This window comes from Zosterops lateralis, assembly GCF_965231275.1.
Source record: "Zosterops lateralis genome assembly, chromosome: 30".
Lineage (NCBI taxonomy): Eukaryota > Metazoa > Chordata > Aves > Passeriformes > Zosteropidae > Zosterops > Zosterops lateralis.
In genome coordinates, this window is record NC_139790.1 from 4,304,595 (window position 1) to 4,328,095 (window position 23,501).

General features: G+C 56.7%; 3 protein-coding genes across 5 annotated transcripts in view; 1 reads left to right on the forward strand and 2 right to left on the reverse strand.

Annotated features, from left to right (window-relative positions):
- Positions 1–801: 801 nt before the first annotated feature.
- On the reverse strand, positions 802–8,026 carry TMEM127 (transmembrane protein 127). 3 transcript variants are annotated; one of them, XR_014591984.1, is made up of 4 exons: positions 7,408–8,026; positions 4,644–4,808; positions 2,789–3,476; positions 802–2,712 (listed from the first exon to the last, which is right to left on the reverse strand). XR_014591984.1 is itself a non-coding variant. In XM_083880280.1 (3 exons), the coding sequence occupies exons 1-3, from the start codon at positions 7,622–7,624 to the stop codon at positions 3,169–3,171; spliced, it is 690 nt and encodes a 229-aa protein (XP_083736406.1). In that variant the 5' UTR covers positions 7,625–8,026; the 3' UTR covers positions 802–3,168. The 3 variants fall into 3 exon arrangements, 1 of the variants encoding a protein (XP_083736406.1); XR_014591985.1 differs by having other exon boundaries at positions 802–2,751; XM_083880280.1 differs by having other exon boundaries at positions 802–3,476.
- Positions 8,027–8,371: 345 nt separating this feature from the next.
- Positions 8,372–12,583, forward strand: CIAO1 (cytosolic iron-sulfur assembly component 1). The gene is made up of 8 exons (XM_083880349.1): positions 8,372–8,514; positions 8,967–9,115; positions 9,529–9,640; positions 9,884–9,975; positions 10,306–10,504; positions 10,792–10,870; positions 11,366–12,064; positions 12,116–12,583. The coding sequence occupies exons 1-7, from the start codon at positions 8,376–8,378 to the stop codon at positions 11,607–11,609; spliced, it is 1,014 nt and encodes a 337-aa protein (XP_083736475.1). The 5' UTR covers positions 8,372–8,375; the 3' UTR covers positions 11,610–12,064; positions 12,116–12,583.
- Positions 12,584–12,725: 142 nt separating this feature from the next.
- SNRNP200 (small nuclear ribonucleoprotein U5 subunit 200) overlaps positions 12,726–23,501 on the reverse strand; it is a 57,036-nt gene continuing 46,260 nt past the window's right edge. The window contains exons 33-45 of the mRNA XM_083880348.1: positions 23,162–23,340; positions 22,438–22,589; positions 21,545–21,653; positions 20,789–20,897; positions 20,048–20,237; positions 19,297–19,461; positions 18,692–18,813; positions 17,821–17,964; positions 17,318–17,494; positions 15,786–15,946; positions 15,070–15,151; positions 14,566–14,658; positions 12,726–13,241 (exon numbers count right to left, since the gene is read on the reverse strand). Coding sequence (XP_083736474.1) covers positions 13,098–13,241; positions 14,566–14,658; positions 15,070–15,151; positions 15,786–15,946; positions 17,318–17,494; positions 17,821–17,964; positions 18,692–18,813; positions 19,297–19,461; positions 20,048–20,237; positions 20,789–20,897; positions 21,545–21,653; positions 22,438–22,589; positions 23,162–23,340 — 1,827 coding nt within the window. The 3' untranslated portion in view covers positions 12,726–13,097. The remainder of the gene's footprint in view (positions 13,242–14,565; positions 14,659–15,069; positions 15,152–15,785; positions 15,947–17,317; positions 17,495–17,820; positions 17,965–18,691; positions 18,814–19,296; positions 19,462–20,047; positions 20,238–20,788; positions 20,898–21,544; positions 21,654–22,437; positions 22,590–23,161; positions 23,341–23,501) is intronic.

Genomic DNA, 23,501 nt, shown 5'->3' on the forward strand with positions numbered 1-23,501 from the left:
CAGAGGGATGTCAGGGATGATTTGGGGGTCTGGGTGTCATTGGGGGTTATGGGGGATTAGGGGGTCTGGGTGTTAAGGGGTCTGGGGGCTCTTTGGGGTTTTGGGGCCTGGGACTTTTGGGGTTGGGGGGTTTTAGGGTCCAGGTTTAGGGCTGATTTTTGGGATCCAACAGTTTTTTGGGACACATCCCCCTCCCCCAAACATGACCCCGACTCTCTTTCCACCCCTTTATTCCCCCAAAATCCCAAAGCTCCCCGGGAAACTCGGCCCTCCCTCCTCCCATCCCTCTTTTCTTATTTTTTGTGCCTTTTTTTGGGGAATTCCTTCCCGAAAATCCCGTTTTTCACAGATTTATTCACGCCCTCTTTGCATATCCCGGGAATCCCGAAGCTTCTCCCGGCGGATCCCAAATCCCGGAATTTCCCAGGGACGTTTTTGGGGTGGATTCGGCTCCTCCCAAACCTTTAATGGGATTTTTTTTTTTTTTAATTATTTTTTCGGGATTTTTCCGGGGTTTTTTTTCCCGAGATTTTTCCATCCCGGGGGAGCTCTTGCATAGCCAGGGGGAAGAAAAAATTGGGGGGGGGGGGGCAAAAAAAGAGCAGGAGCAGGAAAATGGGGATAAAAGTGGGAAAAATGGGATAAAAATGGGAAAATCAGGATAAAAGCATCGGGACCTCCAAGGACTCAGATCCCTGGGTTAAAATTCCCTAAAAATTCAAGAGTTTCCCTAAAAATACCCCTCCAGGCCGAGGCATTCCAGGAATGGGAATTTTGTTGGGAATTCAAATCTTTATGGGATTATTTTTCCTTTTTTTTTTTGTTTTTCCTTTTTTGGCCCCAAAAATTTCTGGGATTGGTCCTGGATGGGAGGGGTTGGAAAAATCAGAGTGGGGGGGAAAAAAAAGGGAATTTTGGGGTTGGGAAGAAGAGCAGGAAAAGTGGGATGGGCGTGGAGGGATTTGCATAAAAGCTCCGGGTTTTTCCAGCAGGGCTGATCCCAATTTCCAGGGAGCCCCGAAATTCCCAAATTTTGCGGGGTGAGGGATGGGATGATCCCAAAAAAACCCCAAAAAAACCCTCCCCAAAGGCGATCCCGGAATTCCCAGAGCCTGGAATAAAGTGCAGAATGTCCATGGGGGGAGGAGGGGGAAAAAAAAGAGGAGCAGGGAATGGGAATTCCCAGATTTTTAAATAGGGGGATAAATATTCCTGTGGGAAAAGGGGGATGGGAGCCGGGAGAGGGGCTGGGGGGGGAGTGGGGATCCCAAAATCCTCATTCCCGGGGGATCCCAAAGTTCTCAGTCCCTTCAGAATTGGGGATCCCAAAACTCCCATTCCACAGGGAATTCCAGATCCCAAAGTTCTCGATCCATTCAGAACTGGGGGTCCCAGAGCTCTCATTCCATGAGGAACTGGAGATCCCAAAGCTCTCAATCATTGGGAATCAGGGATCCCAAAGTTCTTGATCCGTTGGGATTCGGGGATCCCAGAGCTCTCATTCCATGAGGATCCCAAAATTTTTGATCTGTGGGGATCCCAAAATTCTCAATCCATTGGGAATTGAGGATCCCAAAGTTTTTGATCTGTGGGAATTGGGGATCCTGAAGTTCTCAGTCAGTTCAGAATCGGGGATGCCAAAACTCCCATTCCACGGGGAACTCCAGATCTTACAGTTCTCAGTCCACTGGGATTTGGGGATCTCAGAGTTCTCATTCCACGGGGATCCCAAAGTTCTCGATCCGTTGGGATTTGGGGATCCCAAAGTTTCTGATCAGTTCCGAATTGTGGATCCCAAAGTTCCCATTGCAGGCAGATCCTGAAGTTCTCACTCCACAGGGATTTGAGATCACAAAGGTCTTGATCTGTTGGGAATTGAGGATCCCAAGGTTCTCACTGCAGGCAGATCCCAGAGCTCTCATTCCAGGGGAATCACAGATCCTCATTCCAAGGAAAACCCACCCAGGGCAGGGAGTCCCGACATCCCCCAGTGTCCAAACCCCTCCAGAGCCACGGAAACAAGAACCTGGGGGAGCTCCTGGGATCCACCAGATCCCCTGGGAGGAATCCTTCCCTGGGAAATTTCTGGGATCCCCTGGAGAAATCTTTGCCTGGGAGAACTCCCAGGGTCCATCCAGACCAATCATTCACTGAAAGACCTCTCAGGATCCACTTGGAGAAATCCCTTCCTGGGAGAGCTCCCAGGATCTGCTCCAACAAGTCCTTCCCTGGGAGAACTTCCCGTGTCCAGTTCTTTGCTGGAAGAGCTCTTGGGATCCACCCGGAGAAATCCCTTGCTGGGAGAACCCCCAGGATCCATCCAGAGAAATCCTCCTCTGGGAGAACTTTCTGTGTCCATCCAGAACACTCGTTTGTTGAAAGAGCTCTTGGGATCCACCTGGAGAAGTTCTTGGCTGGAAGCTCTCTTGGGATCCATCCAGAGAAATCCTGTGCTGGGAGAACTTCCCGTGTCCAGTTCTTTGCTGGAAGATCTCTTGGGATCCTCCCAGAGAAACCCCTTGCTGGAAGAACCTCCTGTGTCCATCCAGACCAATCCCTGGCTGGAAGAGCCCTTGGAATCCATTCAGACCAATCATCTGCTGAAAGAGCTCTCAGGATCCATCCAGAGAAATTCTTTGTTGAAAGATCTCTCGGGATCCACCCAGAGCAATCCTTTGCCAGAAGATCTCTCAGGATCCATGCAGAGCAATCCTTGGCTGGAAGATCTCTTGGGATCCACCCAGCCCAATCCTTGGCTGGAAGATTTCAGGATCCACCCGGCGCAAACCTTGGCTGGAAGATCTCCCAGGATCCGTGCAGAGCAGTTCTTTGCAGGAAGATCTCTCGGGATCCATCCAGCCCAATCCCTTGCTGGAAGAACTCTTGGGGTGCATTCCAAGCAATCCTTTGTCAGATCTCTCAGGATTCACCCAGCCCAACCCTTGGCTGGAAGATCTCCCAGGATCCGTGCAGAGCAGTTCTTTGTGGGAAGATGTCTCGGGATCCATCCAGACCAACCCCATGCTGGAAGCTCTCAGGATCCCCCCATCCCAGCCCTTGTCAGGAGCTCTCTCAGGACCCCCCGCAGCGGCTCCCCCACCCCGTTGTGCCCCGCCCCATCCCCGCGATCCCCCTGCCCGGGCCGGGCTCGGGGGTCCCGGGGGTCCCTCAGGGGGTGTAGGCGGGCGGCGGCTGGAACTGATTGACCACCTCGTACTCGGGCCCGTAGGGCTCGGCCTCCTCCATCTCGGAGAGCAGCTCCAGGGCCTGCTCCTCCTCCTCGCTGGGGTAGTGGCGCAGCAGGTTGGCGGCCGTGGCCAGGATGGAGGCCCCGCCCGCCCCCGCCACCAGGTAGAAGCTGACGGCGAAGGTGACGAACACCTGCGAGCCGTGGTACTTCTTGTGCTGCTGCTGCTGCGCCAGGAGCAGCTCCGAGGCCCAGTAACAGAACCCGATCACCGTGGCGCACTGCAGAACTGCACGGGGAGACACGGGGGAAATGGGGAAAAATGGGTGAGATTGAGAAAAAATGGGGAAAAAATGGGTTGAGTTGGGGTCTGCGGTCTCCAGGAGCAGCTCTGACCCTCAGGAACAGAACCCAATCACTGTGGTGCACTGCAGCACTGGGGAAACGTGAGGGAAAATGGGTTAGATTTCAGAAGAAATGGGTGAGATTGACAGAAAATGGGGAAAAAATGAGTTAGGTTTGGGGTCTGGGGTCTCCAGGAGCAGCTCTGAGGCCCACTAACAGAACCCGATCACCGTGGGGCGCTGCAGCACTGGGGAAAAAAATGGGGAGAATGGGGAAAAAATGGGTTAGATTGAGAGAAAATGGGGAAAAATGGTTTGGGTTGGGGTGGGTTTGGGGTCTGGGGTCTCCAGGAGCAGCTCCGAAGCCCCATAACAGAACCCGACCACTGTGGGGCACTGCAGCACTGGGGAAACGGGGAAAATGGGGAAAAATGGGGAAAATGAGGAAAAAAATGGCTGATTGGGGAAAAATGGGAAAAAATGGGTTGGGTTGGAGAAAAATGGGAAAAAAACATGGAGTTTTGGGGGATTTTTGGGGGAAAAGAGGATTCCTTTGGGATTTCTTTGGGATTTCTGGGGCTACCCCACCTGTGAGGATTTCTTTGGGATTTTGGGGTATTCCTTTGGGATTTCTTTGGGATTTTCTGGAATTCCTTTGGGATTTTTGGGGGATTCCTGTGGGATTTCTTGGGGATCTCTTTGGGCTTTTTTAAGGAGGGGACTTTGGCAGTTTCTTTGCAGAAATTTTTTTGGGGATTTCTCTGTTTTTGGTTAGTTTTTTTTTGGGGGGGGGATTCCTTTTGGATTTTTGGGCATTTCTTGGGGATTTCTTGGGGACTAATTTGGGATTTGGGGGGGATTTCTTTGGTATTTTTGGGGATCTCTTCAGCATTTTGAAGGATTTCTCTGGGATTCCTTTGGGATTTTTTGGAATTTCTCTGGAATTCCTTTGGGATTTGGGGGGGATTTTTGGAGGATTTCTGAGCTCCCCTCACCTGTGACGATGTGGGGTTTCTATGGGATTTCTCTGGGATTTCTGTGGGATTTTTGGGGATTCTTTTGGGATTTTGGGGGATTTCTCTGGGATTTCTCTGGGATTTCTGGTCCCCCACCTGTGAGGATGTGTGCGAAGGCGTAGCGGCGGGTGATTTTCAGGGCGGGGTGTTTGGGCCCGAAGACGTCGAGCAGGAAGGCGCCGAGGCTGCACAGGATGCCCAGGAAGCAGAAGGCGGCGATGACCCTCAGCAGCAGCACCGTCTGCGGGTTCATGCAGAAATCTGGGGGGAAACGGGGAATTCCAGCCAAAAATCGGATTTTCTGCACCAAAAATCTGAGTTTTCACACCAAAAATCTGATTTTCTGCACAAAAAAATTTGTATTTTCTGCCCCAAATTCTGCTTTTTCAACCAAAAAAATCCACTTCTACAGCCCAAAAACCACCTCCTACAAAGTTCCCCTAAAAAATCCGCTTTTCCAGCCCAAAAAATCTCCCAAAAAATCCCCCTTGAAAATCCACTTTTTCAGCCAGAAAAATCCTCTTTTCCACTCAAATAAATCTACAGAAATTCTGCTTTTCCAACCAAAAAAAGTCTCCAAAAAAATTCCCCTCAAAATTCCGCTTTTTCGGCGAAAAAAATCCACCAAAAAATCCTGGTTTCCACCCCAAAATAATCCACAGAAATTCTGCTTTTCCAACCAAAAAAATCTCCCAAAAAATTCCTCTAAAAAAAAATTGGTTTTCCACCCAAAGAAATCCACAAAAATTCTGCTTTTCTTCCCAAGAATTTCCCCTTGAAAATCTGCTTCTCCAGCCAAAAAAAATCCACATAAAATCCTCTTTTCTACCACCCAAAAATACACTAAAATTCTGTTTTTCCAACCAAAAAAAACTTGGGAAAAGTTCCCCTCAAAAATCCACTTTTCTGCCCAAAATAATCCACAAAAAAACCCTGCTTTTCTGCCAAAAAAATTGCCGTCAAAAATCCACTTTTCCAGCTGAAAAATCCACAGAAAATCCTCTTTTCCACCCTAAAAAATCTGCCAAAATTCCATTTTTCCAACCAAAAAAAAACTCTGGAAAAGATCCCCCCAAAAATCCACTTTTCCAGCCAAAAAATCTCCCAAAAATTGTTCCTCAAAATTCCACCTTTCCAGCCGAAAAAATCTGTTTAAAATTCTGCTTTTCTGCCCCAAAATATCCATTAAAAAATCCGCTTTTCTGCCCCCAAAAAATCCATTTAAAATTTTGCTTTTCCAGCCAAAAAAATCCCCAAAGTGGAATTTTGTGGGATTTGAGGGGATTTTGGGGGGGAAAAATGGATTTTGGGGGGAAAATGGAATTTTGGGGGAAAAAGAAATTTGGGGGGATTTTGGTGGATAAAATGGAATTTTGAGGGATTTTGGGGAGAAAAGTGGAGTTTTGGGGGGGAAAGTGGAAATTTTAGGGGGTAAAAATGGAATTTTGGGGGGATTTTGGGGGGAACAAACCCAAACAACCCTTTAAATGCCCACAGCCCTTTGAGCAGCCCCTCTAACTAAGAACAAGTCCCTAATTAGGGATAACTCATTAACGAGGGATGACTTCCTGTGCTCCCTCTGAGCCAGCCCCTCTAATTAAAGACTCACTAATTAGGGGTAATTCATTAATTAGGGACGAGTTCCTGTGCCCGAGGGGGGGGAGCAAGGCTGGAAAAATGGGGCGGGAATGGGAAAATCCTCGGGAATGGGGAGAGGGACAGAGGGGACAGGAGGCGACAGGAGGGGACAGGAGGGGACAGAGGGGACAGAGGGGACAGGAGGCGACAGGAGGGGACAGGAGGGGACGGGAGGGGACGGAGGGGACAGAGGGGACAGGAGGCGACAGGAGGGGACAGGAGGGGACAGAGGGGACAGAGGGGACAGGAGGCGACAGGAGGGGACAGGAGGGGACGGGAGGGGACGGAGGGGACAGAGGGGACAGGAGGCGACAGGAGGGGACAGGAGGGGACAGAGGGGACAGAGGGGACAGGAGGCGACAGGAGGGGACAGGAGGGGACAGAGGGGACAGGAGGCGACAGGAGGGGACAGGAGGGGACAGAGGGGACAGGAGGGGACAGAGGGGACAGGAGGGGACAGGAGGCGACAGGAGGGGACAGGAGGGGACAGAGGGGACAAGAGGGGACAGAGGGGACAGGAGGGGACAGAGGGGACAGGAGGGGACAAGGGGCTGTAAGAAGAAGGAGACAGAGAGGAACAGGAAGGGCTGGAGGGGACAGAAGGGGACAAGAGGGGACAGGAGGGCTCAAAAGGGGCCAGAAGGGACAGAAGGGCCTGGGAGGGGACAGACGGGGCTGGCAGGTCCCAAAGGGGACAGAAGGGACAGAAGGGCTAAAAAGGGGCCAGAAGGGAACAGGAGAGCACAGAAGGGACAGAAGGGTCTGGAAGGGACAGAAAGGCACAGTAGGGACAGGAGGAACAGAAAGGCCCAGCAGCCCCAGGAAGGCACAGCAGGGACAGAAGAACAGGAGGGTGACAAAAGGGACAGGAGGGCACAGCAGCAACAGCATCTCCAGCAGACCTAGGAAAGGCAGAGCAGGGACAGAAGGACAGCAGGGACAGCAGCCCCAGCAATGTCCCCATAGTGTCCCCAGCAGCCCCAGGAAAGCACAGAAGGACAGAAACACAGCAGCCCTGGCAGCCCCAGGAAGGGACAGCAAGGACAGAATGGACAGGACAGAAGGACAGAAGGGCAGCAGGTGCACACCCCTGGCAGTGTCCCCACACTGTCCCTGCTCACCCCAGATGTGCTCAAGCTGCACGAAGCCCAGCACGTCAGTCACACCCCAGCGTCCCCAGTGTCCCCAGCGTCCCCAGCGTCCCCAGCCCTGTGGCACTCACCCCGGATGAGCTCGGGCTGCACGAAGCCCAGCACGTCGGCCACCCCCAGCTCCTGCCGGGCGCAGGTCCCGCCGTGGATGCGCAGCCAGGCGGGCTCGGCCAGCGCGGTGCAGAGCGCGGTGATGGCCAAAGCCCCGGGCAGCGCCGAGGCCAGGCTGCGCTCCGCCTGCTTCGGCACCGCCGCCCCGCGCCGCCGCCGCCCGCCCGCCGCGTACATCCCGCCACCGGGGAACCGGACCGGATCAGAGGGGACGGGGACGGGACCCGCACCCGGAACGGGATCGAGAGTGGGAGCGGGACAGGAACCCGCACCGGGACAGGGACTGGGAGCGACGGGAAGGGGAACCGGAATGGGACACGCACCGGGAACTGGGACGGGATCAACGGGGACGGGAGCGGGACCGATGGCCACGGGAGCGGGAACGGGAATGGGGACAGGGACGGGAACCGCAGCGAGACCCGCACCAGGGACAAGGGCCACAGGCAGCCGCTACCGGGATTACCGACACCCGGCCCGGGTCACCGGTACCGGCTCCGGGATGACCGGCAGTGGGTCAGCGACACCCGCCCCGGGGTAACCGGTACCGCTCCGGGATCCCCGACACCCGCCCCGGGTTCCCCGACACCCGCCCCGGGTTCCCCGGCAGCGCCTTCCGACACCGGCCCCGAGTCCCCCGGCCCCGATTCCCGTTCCCGGCACCGGCCCCGGTGGTTCCGCACCCCCCGACACCGCCCGGATCCCCCTCAGCGGGCCCGGGACAGCGGGCGCCGCTCCCGGTGCGATCCCGGTGCGATCCCGGTGCCACTCCCGGCCCGTCCCCGCCCGCAGAGCCCCGACCCGGCCCGGGCACCGGCAGCGGCTCCGGGCCCCGCTCACGGCCCCGCCCCGCCGGCCGCGCTTCCGCTTCCGGGGCTGTTCCTGTTCCGGTCCGTGTCTGTTCCGGTTCCGGTCCCGGCCCGGTGCCGCCATGCCCGAGGCGCTGTCGCTGCTGTGCCGGGTGCCCGCGCACCCCGAGAGCCGCTGCTGGGCCCTGGCCTGGAGCCCCGGCGGGGCCCTGCTGGCCTCCTGCGGCGGGGACCGGACCGTGCGGGTGTGGGGCCGGGACGGTGAGCGGGGAACGGGACCGGACCGTGCGGGTCTGGGGCCGGGACGGTGAGCGGGGAACGGGAACGGGACCGGACCGTGCGGGTCTGGGGCCGGGACGGTGAGCGGGGAACGGGACCGGGACCGGACCGTGCGGGTGTGGGGCCGGGACCGGGAGCGGCGAGAACGGGCCCGGGCCCGAGCCGTGCGGGGCCGGTGCCGGTGCCGAGTCTGAAGGGTCTCGGCTGGACACGGGGCTCGGAGGGGCCTGGCCCGTGTCCCCCGGTGTCCCCATGTCCCCCGGTGTCCCCATGTCCCCCCGGTGTCCCGGTGCAGGCTCGGGCTGGCAGTGCCGGGCGGTGCTGGCAGTGCTGTCCCTGTCAGTGTCCCCATGTCCCCTGCCAGGCTCGGCCCCAGGCCGGGTGTGCCGGGCGGTGCTGGCGGTGTCCCTGTGATGTCCCCGTGTCCCCCTTAGGCCCGGGCTGGTCGTGCCGGGCGGTGCTGTCGGACGCCCACACCCGCACGGTGCGCAGGGTGTCCTGGTCCCCCTGCGGGCAGTACCTGGCCTCGGCCAGCTTCGATGGCACCACCTGCGTCTGGAAACGGCAGCAGGACGGCTTCGAGGTGGGTCACCTGTCACCTGTGTCACCTGGGACACCCTCAGTGTCACCTGGGACACCCCAGTGCCCCTCAGAGCCACCTGTGCCCCCCCAGACCCACCTGGCACCCCCACAGTGCCACCTGTGTCACCTGTGCCCCCAGTGCCATCAGTGCCACCCCATTGTCACCTGTGTCCCCCCAGAGCCCCCGGTGCCACCTTTGGGACTCCCCTTTGTCCCCAGCCCCTCAAACTCTGCCCGACCCCCCCAGACCCCCCCAATCCCCTTCCCCATTTCCCAGCCCTGGGCAGATGTGGGGTTTCCCTTCCCCTGATCCCCCCAAACCCTCTCCACCCCACATCCCCCAGTTCCCCCCAAATCCCCCCAGTGTCCCCAGTCCCAGTGTCCCCAGTGTCCCCAGTGTCCCTGTCCCCACAGGTGGTGGCCACTCTGGAGGGACACGAGAACGAGGTGAAGTCGGTGGCCTGGGCGCCCTCGGGGACACTGCTGGCCACCTGCAGCCGGGACAAGAGTGTCTGGGTCTGGGAGGGTGAGCCCTGACCCCTCTGACCCCTGACCTTTGCCCCCTGATCCAACTGACCCCACTGACCTCTGACCCCACCAACCACCCCTGGGCACCCACTGACCCCCCCATGGGCACCCACTGTCCCCCCTGACCTCCCCCAACCCCCCTGGGGTCCCCCTGACCCCCCGACCCCTGCTGTCCTCCCTGTCCCATCCCTGTCTGTGTCCCATGTCCCTGTCCCCACTGTCCCTGTCCCTGTCCCCGCAGTGGATGACGAGGAGGAGGAGTTTGAGTGTGTCAGCGTGCTCAGCGCACACACACAGGACGTCAAACACGTGGTGTGGCACCCCAGCCTGCAGGTGAGGGACACCGGGGACACCTGGGGGACTCTGGGGACACATGGGGGCTTTTGGGACAGGTGGGAATACCTAGGGCAGACAGGGACATCGGGGACACTGGAGGTAGCTGGGGACACCCCAAAATCACACAGGGGCACTGGGGACACCTGGGGAACACCGGTGACACCTGGGGACATCTGGGAACACCCAGGGACATCTGGGGACACCCCAAACACCCACAGGGACACCCAGGGTCCCATCCTGTGCCCCCAAACTCCTTCAAACCTTCCCAGGGCCCCATTCCTGTCCCCAGCTCATCCCACTGTCCCCAATGTCCCCTGTTGTCCCCAGCTGCTGGCCAGTGCCAGCTATGACGACACGGTGCGCCTGTACCGCGAGGACGATGACGACTGGCTGTGCTGTGCCACCCTGGAGGGTCACACGTCCACCGTGTGGGCAGTGGCCTGGGACAGCTCCGGCCGGAGACTCGTGTCCTGCAGCGATGACCGCACCCTGAGGGTGTGGCAGCGCCAGGACAGCGAGGGACAGGGTGAGTGACAGGGGACACGGTGAGGGACAGGGACGGGGACAGGGGACAGGGACAGGGGCAGTGGCAGGGAGAGGGACAGGGAGAAGGGACAGGGACAGTGGAAGAGGACAGGGACAGGGAGGGGAGTGGCAGGAGAGTGAAAAAAGGGAGAGGGAAAGAAGAGGGAGGGGGGAGGAAAAGAAAAGGGGAGGGAGGGAATGAAAGAGCAGAAGGGAAAAGGAGGGAGGAAGGGAGGGGGAAGTGTTCCTGCTGTCTCCAATGTCCCTGTGTCACCCCCGTGTCCCCAGGCAGTGGCTCAGAGCCCAGCTGGAAATGTGTGTGCACCTTGTCCGGGTACCACGGGCGGAGCATCTACGACGTGGCCTGGTGAGCGTGGGGACACCTGGGGACTGGGGGACACCTGGGGACACCTCACTGGGGCCCTGTGACCCTCTGGGTGCCACCTCCCTGGGACCCTGTCCCCTTCCCATAACCCATCCAGATGTCACCTCCCCGGGGTCCTGTCCCCTCCCTGTGACCCCTGGGTCCCTCCATGTGCCCCCACCCTGCTGACCCCTCCTGTGCCACCTCACAGGGCCCTGTCCCCTCTGTGGTGACCCCTCCACGTGCCCCCTGACCCCTGGTGACCTCTCCATGACCCCTGTCCTCTCCCTGTCACCTCTGTCTCTTTCAGGTGCCCCAAAGGTGCCACCTGACCCCTCCCTGTGCTCCCTATCCCTTCCAGGTCCCGTGTCCCCTCCCTGGTGACCCCTCCAGGTGCCATCTGTCCCCTCTGTCGGCTCCCTGTCCCCTCCCTGACCCCCTGTCCCCTCTGTGTGTCCCCTGTCCCCTCCCTGACCGTGTCCCCCCGTGTGTCCCCAGGTGTCACCTGACGGGCGCGGTGGCCACGGCCTGCGGTGACGACGCCGTGCGGGTGTTTGAGGAGGTGACCCCGGTGTCCCCCATGTCCCCGGTGACCTTTGGCCTGGCCGCCCACGTGGCCCGGGCACACGCCCAGGACGTCAACGGGGTGGCCTGGCACCCCCAGGAGCCCGGGCTGCTGGCCACCTGCGGGGACGATGGGGACATCGCCTTCTGGCAGTACCAGCGCCCCGAGAGCCTCTGAGGGACACTGGGGACACCCAGGGGACAGTGGAGACACTGAGGGGACACCCAGGGGACAATGGGGACGCCTAGGGACACCCAGGGGACAATGGGGACACCTAGGGACACCGGGGACACAATGGGGACATCGCCTTCTGGCACTACCAGCACCCTGATGGACTCTGAGGGACAGTGGAGACACCCAGGGGACAATGAGGATACCCAAGGGACAATGGGGACATCACCTTCTGACAGTACCAGTGTCCTGACACCCTCTGAGGGGACATGGAGTGCTCTGAGGGGACACGGAGTCATCTGAGAGGACACGGCCACCACCCCGGGCCTCCAGGACAGCCCAGGGGCTCCAGGGTTCCCCAGAGTCCTCCAGAATGTTCCTGTGGCCTCCAGGGTCACCCAGGGTTCTCCAGGAGATCTCGGTGGTCTCCAAGATTCTCCAGTGTTCTCCAGAACCTCCCCGTGGCCTCCAGGACCCTCCTGTGCTCTCCAAGACTCTCCAGTGCTCTCCAGGACTCCTCCAGGACCCTCCTGTGCTCTCCAAGACTCTCCAGTGCTCTCCAGGAGCCTCCTGTGGTCTCCAGGCTCTCCTGATGTTCTCCAGCCCATCCCCTGTGGCCTCCAGGGTAACCCATCCTTCAAGATCACCCCATGTCCTCCAGAACCTCCCCATGGCCTCTGGGACCCTTCAGTGTTCTCCAGGACCCTCCTGTGGCCTCGAGGACATCTCAGTGACCTTCAGGACCCCCTCCCCGTGGCCCCCAGGACCCTCCCATGTCCTTCAATATCACCCTGTGACCTCCATGACTCTACCAAGTCCTCCAGGACCTCTTGATGGCCTCCAGGGTCCCCTCCAGGACCACCCCGTGTTCTCCTCTCTCTCCCCCGTTGTGTTTGTGGGGTCAGGGCGGGTTTGTGATCCCAGATCCGTGTGGGGATTCCCTGCCCCAAGGTCAATAAACCCTAAATCTCCTGGAAAAATCCTCCAGATCCTCCCCAGGGTTTGGGGTCAGCCTGGAACCCTCAAGGGCCCTAAAAGAGTTTGGGGTCCGGGAATTTTGGGTTTCAGGAGTTTCGGGTCCAGGAATTTAGGATCTGGGAATTTAAAATCGAGCAGCGAGGCTGAGTTGGATCTTGAAGTTTATTCCAACCTAAAAAAAACTCTGTACAAAACATCCAAACCCTAAAAACCAATGGGAACGCATGAGGGGGAATTTGGGGGATCCTGTGGGATTTTATGGAATCAATGGGTATTTTTGTAGGATTTTACAGGGTTCTAATGGGATTCTGTGGGATTTCATGGGATCGGATATTTCCATGGGACTTGATGGGATTTTTCTGGGACTAGATGGGATTTTCTGGTATTTTACAGTATTTGGGTGGGATTTTGCTGGGACTCTGTTGGATTTTGCTGGGATTCTGTGCGGTTTTGCTGGGATTTTTTGGGATTTTGCTGGGATTCTGAGGGATTTTTGTTGGGACTCTGGGCTGTGTCTCAGTCGGAGTCGGAGTCGCTCTCGGCCTCCTTGACGTCCACGCTGAACTTGTACTCCTGGTCACAGCCCATGTAGGCGTCGCTCATGAAGTACAGCGTGTAGTGCTGCGTGCCCGCCGCCGGCGCCACGAAATCCAGCTTCACCTGGGGGGGGACACGCGGGGTCACCCGATGGCACCCGGTGTCACCCAGCCCATGGCACTGCAGTGTCACCCCATGGCACCCGGTGTCACCCAGCCCATGGCACCTTGGTGTCACCCAATGGCACCCGGTGTCACCCAGCCCATGGCACTGCAATGTCACCCAGTGTTACCTCAGTGTCACCCAGCCCATGGCACTGCAGTGTCACCCACTGTCACCCAGTGCTACCTCAGTGTCACCCAGCCCATGGCACTGCAGTGTCACCCACTGTCACCCAGCCCATGGCACTGCAGTGTCACCTCAGTGTCACCCAGTGTCACCTCAGTGTCACCCAGTGTCACCCAGTGTCACCCGCTGGCACCTGCTGGCACCTGGCCCATGGCACCCTGGTGTCACCCGGTGTCACCTGGTGTCACCTCAGTGTCATCTCAATGTCACCCAGTGTCACCTGCTGGCACCTGGCCCATGGCACCTCAGTGTCATCCAGTGTCATTCAATCCACCACACCTTGGTGTCACCTGTTGTCACCCAGTGGCACCCACCCTGTGTCACCCCACTGTGGCCACTTTGGTGTCACCCAGCCCATGGCACCACAATGTCACCCGCTGTCACCCAGGCCATGGCACCCACCCTGTGTCACCCCCTCCTTGTGGCACCTCAGTGCCACTCAGCCTAAGGCACCTCGGTGTTACCTGGTCCATGGCACCATGGTGTCACCTGGTGTCACCCAGCCCCTGGCATGCACCCTGTGTCACCCCCCTGTGGCACCTCGGTGGCACCACCATGCCACCCAGCCCATGTCACCTCAGTGTCACCACGGTGTCACCTAGCTCATGTCACCCCCATGTCACCACAGTGTCACCCTCCATTATCATTGCCAGTGTCACGCCCAATTTCACCCATCAAATGTCACCTTTGTGTCAACCCCTTTTTATCAGTCCCAGTGTCACTTTGTGTCACCTCCCCTGTGTCACCCACCCTGTGTTACGACAGGGTGTCACCCCCTGTGGCACCCACCAGTGTCATCCAGCCCGTGGCACCCACCCATGTCACCTCTGTGTCACCCACCCTGGGTGTCCCCCCAATACCACCCACAATGTCACTAACCTATTGTCACCCCCCTTGTGTCACACTCCTGTCACCTACCAGTGTCACCCTGGTGTCACCTCCCCTGTGTCAGCCTTATGTTACCCTGCTGGTGTCACTCACCCAGTGTCACTCCTGTGTCACCTCCCCTCTGTCACGCCCCCCTTACCATCCCTGGTGTCACCCTGGTGTCACCCATCCCATGTCACCCCCAGTGTCCCCACAGTGTCCCCAGTGTCACCTTGGCCTTCTGCTGCAGCGTCAGGCGTTTGATGGAGATGAGGCTGTTGGACTTGGAGTCCCCGATCACCACCCACCAGCCCTCCTCACGCTTCTGTGGGGACAATGGGGACATCATCAGGGACACTGCCACCTCAGTGCCACCCCAGCACCACCCACCAGCCCTCCTCACGCTTCTGTAGGGACAATGGGGACATCGGGGACATCATCAGGGACACTGCCACCTCCGTGCCACCCCAGCACCACCCACCAGCCCTCCTCATGCTTCTGTTGGGACAGTGGGGACATCAGGGACACTGTCACCTCAGTGCCACCCACCCTCTGTCACCCAAGCCCATGTTACCCACTGAGACACTCTCAGAGCTGGGGATAGGGACATGGCACAGGGACAGGGACAGTGCAACATGGGGACAGGGGCACAGGGGACAGGGACACAGGACAGGGACTCAGACTTGCGGACAGTCCCATCCCATTGACCCCACTGATGCCGTGGGTCCCGCGGTACCTGTGGGAACAGAGGGGCGATGACGGGCCCGGTGACCTCCTCCTCCCGCTCCAGCTGCACCAGCACCACCACAGGGCCACCGCTGGGGACAGAAAACGGGGTCAGAAACGTCCTTGACCCCAATCCCAAACCCCAAATCCCATCCCCAGCACCACCATGGGGCCATCGCTGGGATGAGACACAGAATGGGATCAGGAACAGCAGGGTCACATCCTGATCCCAATCCCAAACCCCATCCCATCCCCAGCACCATCACGGGGCCACTGCTGGAGAAGGAGCATGGAATCAGGAACATCACAATCCTGACCTCGATCCTGATCCCAATCCCATCCCCACCCTGATGATCCCAATGATCACAATGATCCAGTCCTGATGATCCCAATCCCATCCTCCCCTGAAGATGGTGTCCCTGTCGCCCACCTCGTAGGACAGCTCGATGTTGGGATAGCACTTGCAGATCCCAATGATCCCAATGACCCCAATCCCAATCTCCATGATCCCAATGACTGCAATCCCCATCCCAATGACCTCAATCCCATCCCAATGACCCCAATGATCCCGATGACCACTCTCATCTGTGGATGGTGTCCCTGTCACCCACCTCATAGGACAGCTCGATGTTGGGATAGCGCTTGCAGATCCCAATGACCCCAATGGCCATGAGGATCCAACCCCAATGACCCCAATCCCACTGACCCCAAAGGTGCCCTCCTCACCTGCGGATGTTGTCCCTGTCGCCCACCTCGTAGGACAGCTCGATGTTGGGGTAGCGGTTGCAGAAGCGCGCCACGTCGGCGATCTGCGCCTCGGGCAGCTGCAGCAGCGCCGTGCGCTCCTCGTCCTCCATCTCCATGATGTCAAACACGCTCTCCACGCCCTGCAGCGACACAAATGTCACCCTGCCCCGCTCACAGGGGTCGTTAGGGGCTTGTTAATTAAGGAGGATGAGTCAGGGATCTCGTTAATTGGTGGAATGGTTTAGGGGATCCCAGCCCCTCACCGGAGTTCATCGATTGATTGTTAATTGGTGGAATAATTCCGGGTATTTCGCCCCAGGAGAGCTCATCAGATGCTTGCTAATTGGTGGAAGAACTTGGGGGGTCTTGTTAATTGCGGGAGGAACTTGGGGGTCTCATTAATTGGTTGAATAATTCAGGAGATCCCAACCCCTCACAAAGCTCACAGATGCTCGTTAATTGGTAGAATAATTCAGGGGATCTCAACCCCTCTCAAGAGTTCATCAATTGCTCATTAATTGGTGAAAATAATTGGGGGTATTTCGTTAATTGGTGAAATAACTCAGGGGAGTTTCATTAATTGGGGGAATACCTCAGGGGATTTTTATTAACTGGGGGAATAACTCAGGGATCTCATTAATTGGGAGAATAACTCGAGGTAGCTCAACCCCTCACAAGAGCTCATCAGTCCCTCATTAATTGGTGAAAATAATTCAGGGGATCTCATTAATTGGGGGAATAATTCAGGGGATTTTCATGGCCTGGGGGAATAATTCAGGGATCTCAACCCCTCATAAGAGTTGATCAATTGCTCGTTAATTGGTGGAAGAACTCGGGGGTCTCAATAATTGGTGGAAGAACGTGGGGTATCTTAATCCCTCACCAGAGCTCATAAATTAAATTAATTAATTGGTGAAAATATTTTGGGGTATCTTGGTAACTGGGGGAATAGCTCAGGGTATTTCACCCCAGAAGAGCTCATCAGGTGCTCGTTAATTGGTGGAATTGGGGGAATAGTTCAGGAAATCTCATTAACTGGGGGAATAACTCAGGGTATCCCAATAACTGGGGAAATAGTTCAGGGGATCTAATTAGTTAGTGGAATAACTCAAGGGTCTCATTAATAGGGGGAATAACTCAGGGGACCTCGTTAATTGGTGGAATAACTCAAGGGTCTCATTAAATGGGAGAATAACTGGTCGTTAATTAGTGGAATAACTTGGGGCATCTCAACCCCGATGAGCTCATCAGGTGCTCGTTAAGTAGTGAAAATAACTCATCAGTTAATTTGTTAATTGCTGGAATAACTTGGGGTTTCCTCATTAATTAGTGGAGTAACTTTAACTGATTAAAGCTTTTCCCTCCTGGGTTCACCCCCAAAACCAACTCATTGCACAGCTCTGCCATTCCCTAAAACCTTCGGGCCAGAGTTTTTAATTTCCAGCTTTTCCCAAAAATCTGAGGCTGAGATTCCTGTGCCCTGGGTGTCCCTGGGTGTCCCCAGGCTGTACCTTGTCCGTGCAGCGTTTGATGTGCTCGGAGGTGAAGTGTGGCAGCTGCTTGAGGTACGAGTCCTTGGACCACATGGCCTGAGTGACCATCTGGGCCAGTTCCATGGCGGCCAACGCCGGGCTGAGCCACCCATTGCTGGACAGCACGTCCACACAGGCCTGGATCAGCCTGATGGCCTGGACAGGACACGGACATGGTCAGTGACAGGGACAGGGACAGTGACAGAGCCAGCCATTACTGGACAGCACGTCCACACAGGCCTGGATCAGCCTGATGGCCTGGACAGGACAGGGACGTGGTCAGTGATGGTCAGTCACAGTGACAGGGACAGTCAGGGACAGGGATGGACAGGGACAGAGCCAGCCATTGCTGGACAGGACATCCACACAGGCCTGGATCAGCCGGATGGCCTGACAGGGCTGTACAGTGGTCAGTGATGGCCAGTGACACAGCCAGGGATGGTCAGGGGTGGTCAGTGACAGGGTTTTGGGGTGGGTCCCACCTTGCTGAGGATCTCCTCGGTGTCAGACTGCAGCTCAGCACTCAGCTGCATCCGGGACAGGTGGGCCTGCAGCAGCAGGTTGGTCTTCACGTGGGGGTCGTTGAATTTGGGGTTGGTCAGTTTGTGGGGCACCTTCTGGGACAGCTAGGGGTGGAAGGGAAACCTTCAGTGCTCAACCCCCAAAAACAGCTTTATCCCCAAGGTGGAGGAGGGACAGAGGTTTTGGGATTATGGAATGAACGGGGTTGGGATTGTTGAGTGTTCATCCCATCCCAATCCCATCAGTCCCATCATTCCCACTGATTTCATCCCATCCCATTGATCACACTGATCCCATTGGTCCCATTTTTATCCCATCACATCAATCCTATTGATCCCATTCCCATCCCATCCACTTGATCCTGTTATCCCCTTGATCCCATTGCCATCCCATCTCATTGTTCCCCTTGATCCCATCCCATTCCATGGATCCTATGGATCCCATCCTAAGCCCAGACCTGTCTCAGCAGGTTGTCTTCATGGTGCCGGATGGGGATGCTCCCATTGATCCCATCCCACTGATCCCATTTCCATTCCATTGATCCCATAAATCCCATGGACCCCATTCCATGGATACCACAGACCCTGTCCCAATCCCATACCTGTCTCAGCAGGTTGTCCTCATGGTGCCAGATGAGGATGTTCCCACTGATCCCATCAATCCCATCAATCTCAATGATTCCACTGATTCAATCCCATTGATCCCACAGACCCCATCCCAATCCTGTACCTGTCTGAGCAGGTTGTCCTCGTGGTGCTGGATGGGGAAGTTCCCATGAATCCCATCCCATAGATCCCAATGATCCCACTAGATCCCCTTCCAATCCCATACCTGTCTGAGTAGGTTGTCCTCGTGGTGCCGGATGGGGATGTTCTCGTACTCGGCGGCGTTGGAGATGATCTCCAGCAGCCCCCGCACTTTGGTCTTGGCATTGAGGGACATGCTGAACAGTTCTGGGGGAAACACACAAAAATAGCGAGTTTTGGGGGGAAACACACAAAAATCAGGATTTTTGGGGGGGAAATCCCCAAACCCAGGGATTTTTTTTTAAAGGAAGTCCCCAAACCCACAGATTCTTTTGGGGGAAACACCCAAACCCAGGGATTTTCTGGGGAGAAATCCCCAAACCCAGGGATTTTTTTGGGAAAACACCTTAAAACTGGGATTCTTTGACAGGGAAATCCCACATTTTTTAGGGGGAGAACACCCAAAGGCAAGGATTTTTCAGGAGATTCCCAAAGGCAGTGATTGTTCTGGGAAATCCCCAAGACAGTGATCTCTTTGGGAAAAGGCCCAAACACAGGAATTTTTTTTGGAAAACACCCCAAAATTGGGATTTTTTTAGGGGAAAACCCAGATTTTTTTGGTGGAAACACCCAAAGCAGGTATTTTTTTGTGCAACCCCCAAGGCAGGGGCGTTTTGGGGCTGTGGTCACCTATGGTGGTGTAGTTGATGTAGTAGTAGGCAGCGATCATGCCCAGGTTGAGCGGAGCCACGTCCATCTCATCCTCGATGCTGATGCACTTGGACTGCTCCAGGTCACTGAGCGTCTGCTCCACCAGCTCCGACAGGTGATCCGACAGGTGACGGTGAGACACGCCTGGGGGACACCGGGACGCAGGATAATTGGGATGTGGGGACATGAAGATGTGGGGTAATGGGGACATGGGGATGTGGGGACATGGGGATATGAGGGAATGGGGATGTGGGGACATGGGGATGTGAGGGAATGGGGACAGAGGGACATGGGGACATGGGGGAATGGGGACACAGGGACATGTGGGAATGGGGACACAGGGATGTGGAGACATGGGAACATGGGGATGTGGGGACAGACAGGTGGGAACATGGGGACACAGGGAATGGGGACATGGAGACATGAGGGAATGGGGACATGGGGGAATGGGATAATTGGGTAATGGGATAAGGAGATGGGATCATTGAGTAATGGGGTAATGGAGTAATGACATGGGATCATGGGGTAGTGGGATCATGGGATAAAGGAGCAATGGGATAATGAGATGGGATGGTGGAATAACGGGATAATGGAATAATGGGGGAATGGGATCCATGTGATCCATGGGATGGGACAGGATGGGACAGGATGGGACAGGACTGTTACCACCCCAGGACACTGCCAAGGGCCGCTCCCAGCCTGCAGGACTCCCTGCAGATGCCATCCCCACCTTGCAGGTTGTAGTAGTTGGGGTTCTGTGTCATCCTGCGGTACAGGAAGGTCCAGGTCAGGTAGTCCACAGCGTCCTGCTTGTTCTCGATGGTCTTGGTGACGATCTCGGCGTTGAAGTGGTCATGCATGCAGTGGTCCAGGTGTGACTCCACCGGCAGCGGCTCGTACAGGAACTTCTTGAAGAAATCCTGCAGCAGGAAAAGGGAAAGAATTCAAGAATTCATCCCAAAATGCTGTGGGAACGCCCAGTGCAATGCTGTGGGAGGGGCTGGATTGTCTCCATGGTGATCCCAACCCTGAGTGAGGTTTGGATCCCATGCATTCCATTCCATTCCATTCCATTCCATTCCATTCCATTCCATTCCATTGATCCTGTTGTGCCATTGATCCAATCCCATCCATCCCATCCCATCAATCCCAGCCCACATTCCAACAGATCCCATTGATCCCATCCCATCCCATGGATCCCATCCTAATCCTTTTCGTCCCACCCCATCTCAGCCCCCTGATCTCACTTATCCTATTGATCTCATCCCATGAACCTCATAGATGCCATCAATCCCATCCCATCCACTTCATCCCATCATTCTCATCCCATCCATCCCATGGATCCCATCCCATCCCCCATCCCATTGACCCCACCCCAATCCTGACCCCAGCCCTGTGTGAGGCTCATGCCCCAGCAGGAGCAGGAGAACCCCGCTGGAACACCTGGACTGTCCCTGTGTCCCTCACCCACCTTCTTGGAGCCCTGGCACATGATGACACAGCGGCCCTCGTCGTCCTGCAGCGGGCGGTTGGCGTGGCCCACCATCTGCAGCACGTCGTAGATGGGGTAATCCACATACCTGCCACGGGCACAGCGTCAGCAGCCCTGCATCACAGTCCCCATCCCATCCATCCTGTCACACTTGGGGTCCCAATCCCATCCCATCCCATCCATCCTGTCACACCTGGGGTCCCAACCCCATCCCATCCTATCCCAGCTAGGATCCCAACACCATCTATCCTGTCACACCTGGGGTTCAAATCCCATCCCATCCTATCCCACCTGGGATCCCCATCCCATCCCAGTCCCAGTCCCAATCTCATCCCATCGATCCCATTGTGCACATTGATCCCACCACATCAATCTGATCTCATCTCATCCATCCCACCTACGATTCCAATCCCACCCCAGTCCGAGTCCCCATCACAATCCCCATCCCAATCCAATCCCATCCCAATCCCATCCCATCTCATCCATACCACCTGAGATCCCAGTCCCAATCTCAATCCAATCCAATCCCATCCCAATCCCATTCATCCCATCCCATCTCACTGACCCCTGTGATCCCTTTGATTCCATCTCATCCCACCTCATCCTATAAATCCCAATCTCAATCTCATTCAATCAACCCCATCCCACCCCACCCCATCAATCCCGATCTCAATCCCATCCCACCAATCCCATCCCACGGATCCCACCCCAGCCCTCAGCTGGGGGCTGACTCACGCGTGGATCTTGCCGTTGTAGTACTGTGTGTCCATGATGATCACCAGGTGTGCCGAGATGTTCATGCCCCAGCAGAGGCTGCGCGAGGCCACCATCACCTGCACAGCTCCTGGGGACAGGGAGGGCACCTGGGCTCAGTGGGGACACAGACCCCGGGATTCTGGGCACCAGGACAGGGGGTGGGGACAATCCCGGAACTTTGGGGGTGGAGATTCATGGAGTGGGTGGAGTTTGGAGAGGTTCTGAAGAGCATCCAGTGCTACCATGGGCTGGGACACCTTCCCTAGTCCAGGTGGCTCCAACCCAGCCTTGGGCACTCCCAGGGATCCAGGGGCAGCCACAGCTCCTCTGGGAATTCCATCCCAGCCCCTCCCCACCCTCACAGCCAGGAATTCCTTCCCAAAATCCCAACCAAATCTCCCCTTTCTCAATGGGAAGCCATTTCCTGTGTCCTGTCCCTCCATCCCTTATCCCCATCTGTCTACAGCTCTCCTGGAGCCTCTTCAGGCCCTGGAAGGGGCTCCGAGGTGTCCTCAAAGAGGTCACACAGAGCTTGGACAAGGTGTCACCCCCAATCCCAGGACACTGGCAAGTGCTGGACTCCAGGAAGGGCTTTTCCAGGTGCCGTTCCCATCCCACAGATCCCACAGTTCCCATCCCATGGCTCCCCATACATCCCATCCCATGGCTCCCATCTCATGAATCCCACACATCCCACCCCATGGATCCCGTCCTATTGATCCCATCCCATCTAGTCCCAGTCCTCAATACCATCCCATCCCACCATACCCCATCCATCCCATCTCAATCCCATCCTATCCCATCTCACCCTATCCCATCCCATCCCTCCCAACCCCACCATCAATCCCATCCCTTTGGGGCCGGGCCCTGACCAGAGCTGAAGAGCTGCTCCACCACGCGCCGCTCCATGGCCGTGAGCCCCTCGTGCAGGTACCCGACCCCGTTCACCAGCGTCTCCTTCAGCGTGGGGTCGCTCAGCTTCTCCAGGTACGGCACCAGGTCCTTCTCGGCACAGTGCAGGAACCTGGGGGACATCCGGGACTTCTTCAGATTGGGTAAGGCCTTTGGGATCACCCACCCCAACCCCATCCCAATCCTGTCCCATCCTGCCCTGTCCCATCCTATCCCATCCCAACCCCATCAATCCCATCCCATCCCATCCCATCCCCATCCCAATCCCATCCCACCCAATCCCACCCCATGATCCCTCTCTTCTCCAGGCCAAGTCCTCTCAGCTCCCTCAGGAATTGTCCATCTCCATCTCCAACCCCCTATCTGACCTCTGGACATTCTCCAACCCCATAACCCATCCCTGGACACTCTCCAACCCTTTAACCCATCCCTGGACATTCTCCAATTCCATAACTCATTTCTGGATGTTATCCAACCCCATAATCCATTCCTGGATGTTTTCCAAGCCTATAACCCATTCCTGGACATTCTCCAACCCCATAACCCATCCTGTGGTATCCCCTCAGGTGTCCCCTGGCCCCAGCTTCTTCAGGAATCCCCCATCTCCCCCTCCAACCCCAAAACCCATCCCTTGGCAGCTCCATGGTGTTCCCCAGGTGTCCCCGTGGTGTCCCCAGGCGTCACCTGTGGCGCTGGACATCGGAGGCACAGGTGGTCAGGATGTTGATGGCCGTCAGCCGGGTCTGTTTCCGGGACGGGACGAAGACCAGGACGGGTTTTTTGGGCGAGTGCTTCATCACGGCGTGGTACACGGGCTTGGCCATGGACAGCAGCCGCGTCTGCGTGTGGCTGATGTTGAAACCCTGCCAAAAATCCCAAACCCTGATGAATCCCAAAGGATTCCCTGCCAAACTGGTGGGAAACACTGGAAAATTCGCTTAATTATGGCATAGTAATGATTGATCCTTGTATTGGTGATCAATGGCCAATCTCAATCTCAATCCTATCCCATCCCAATCTCATC

Excerpts from the sequence above, each read along its gene's own strand:
- TMEM127 (XM_083880280.1), bottom strand. The coding sequence starts at position 7,624 with ATGTACGCGGCGGGCGGGCGGCGGCGGCGCGGGGCGGCGGTGCCGAAG. Across the intron at positions 4,809-7,407 it reads GCAGCCCGAGCTCATCCGGG|ATTTCTGCATGAACCCGCAG; the intron begins GTGAGTGCCACA and ends GTTTCCCCCCAG. Across the intron at positions 3,477-4,643 it reads CTTCGCACACATCCTCACAG|TTCTGCAGTGCGCCACGGTG; the intron begins GTGGGGGACCAG and ends CTCCCCGTGCAG.
- CIAO1 (XM_083880349.1), top strand. The coding sequence starts at position 8,376 with ATGCCCGAGGCGCTGTCGCTGCTGTGCCGGGTGCCCGCGCACCCCGAG. Across the intron at positions 9,116-9,528 it reads GGCAGCAGGACGGCTTCGAG|GTGGTGGCCACTCTGGAGGG; the intron begins GTGGGTCACCTG and ends CTGTCCCCACAG. Across the intron at positions 10,505-10,791 it reads CCAGGACAGCGAGGGACAGG|GCAGTGGCTCAGAGCCCAGC; the intron begins GTGAGTGACAGG and ends CCGTGTCCCCAG.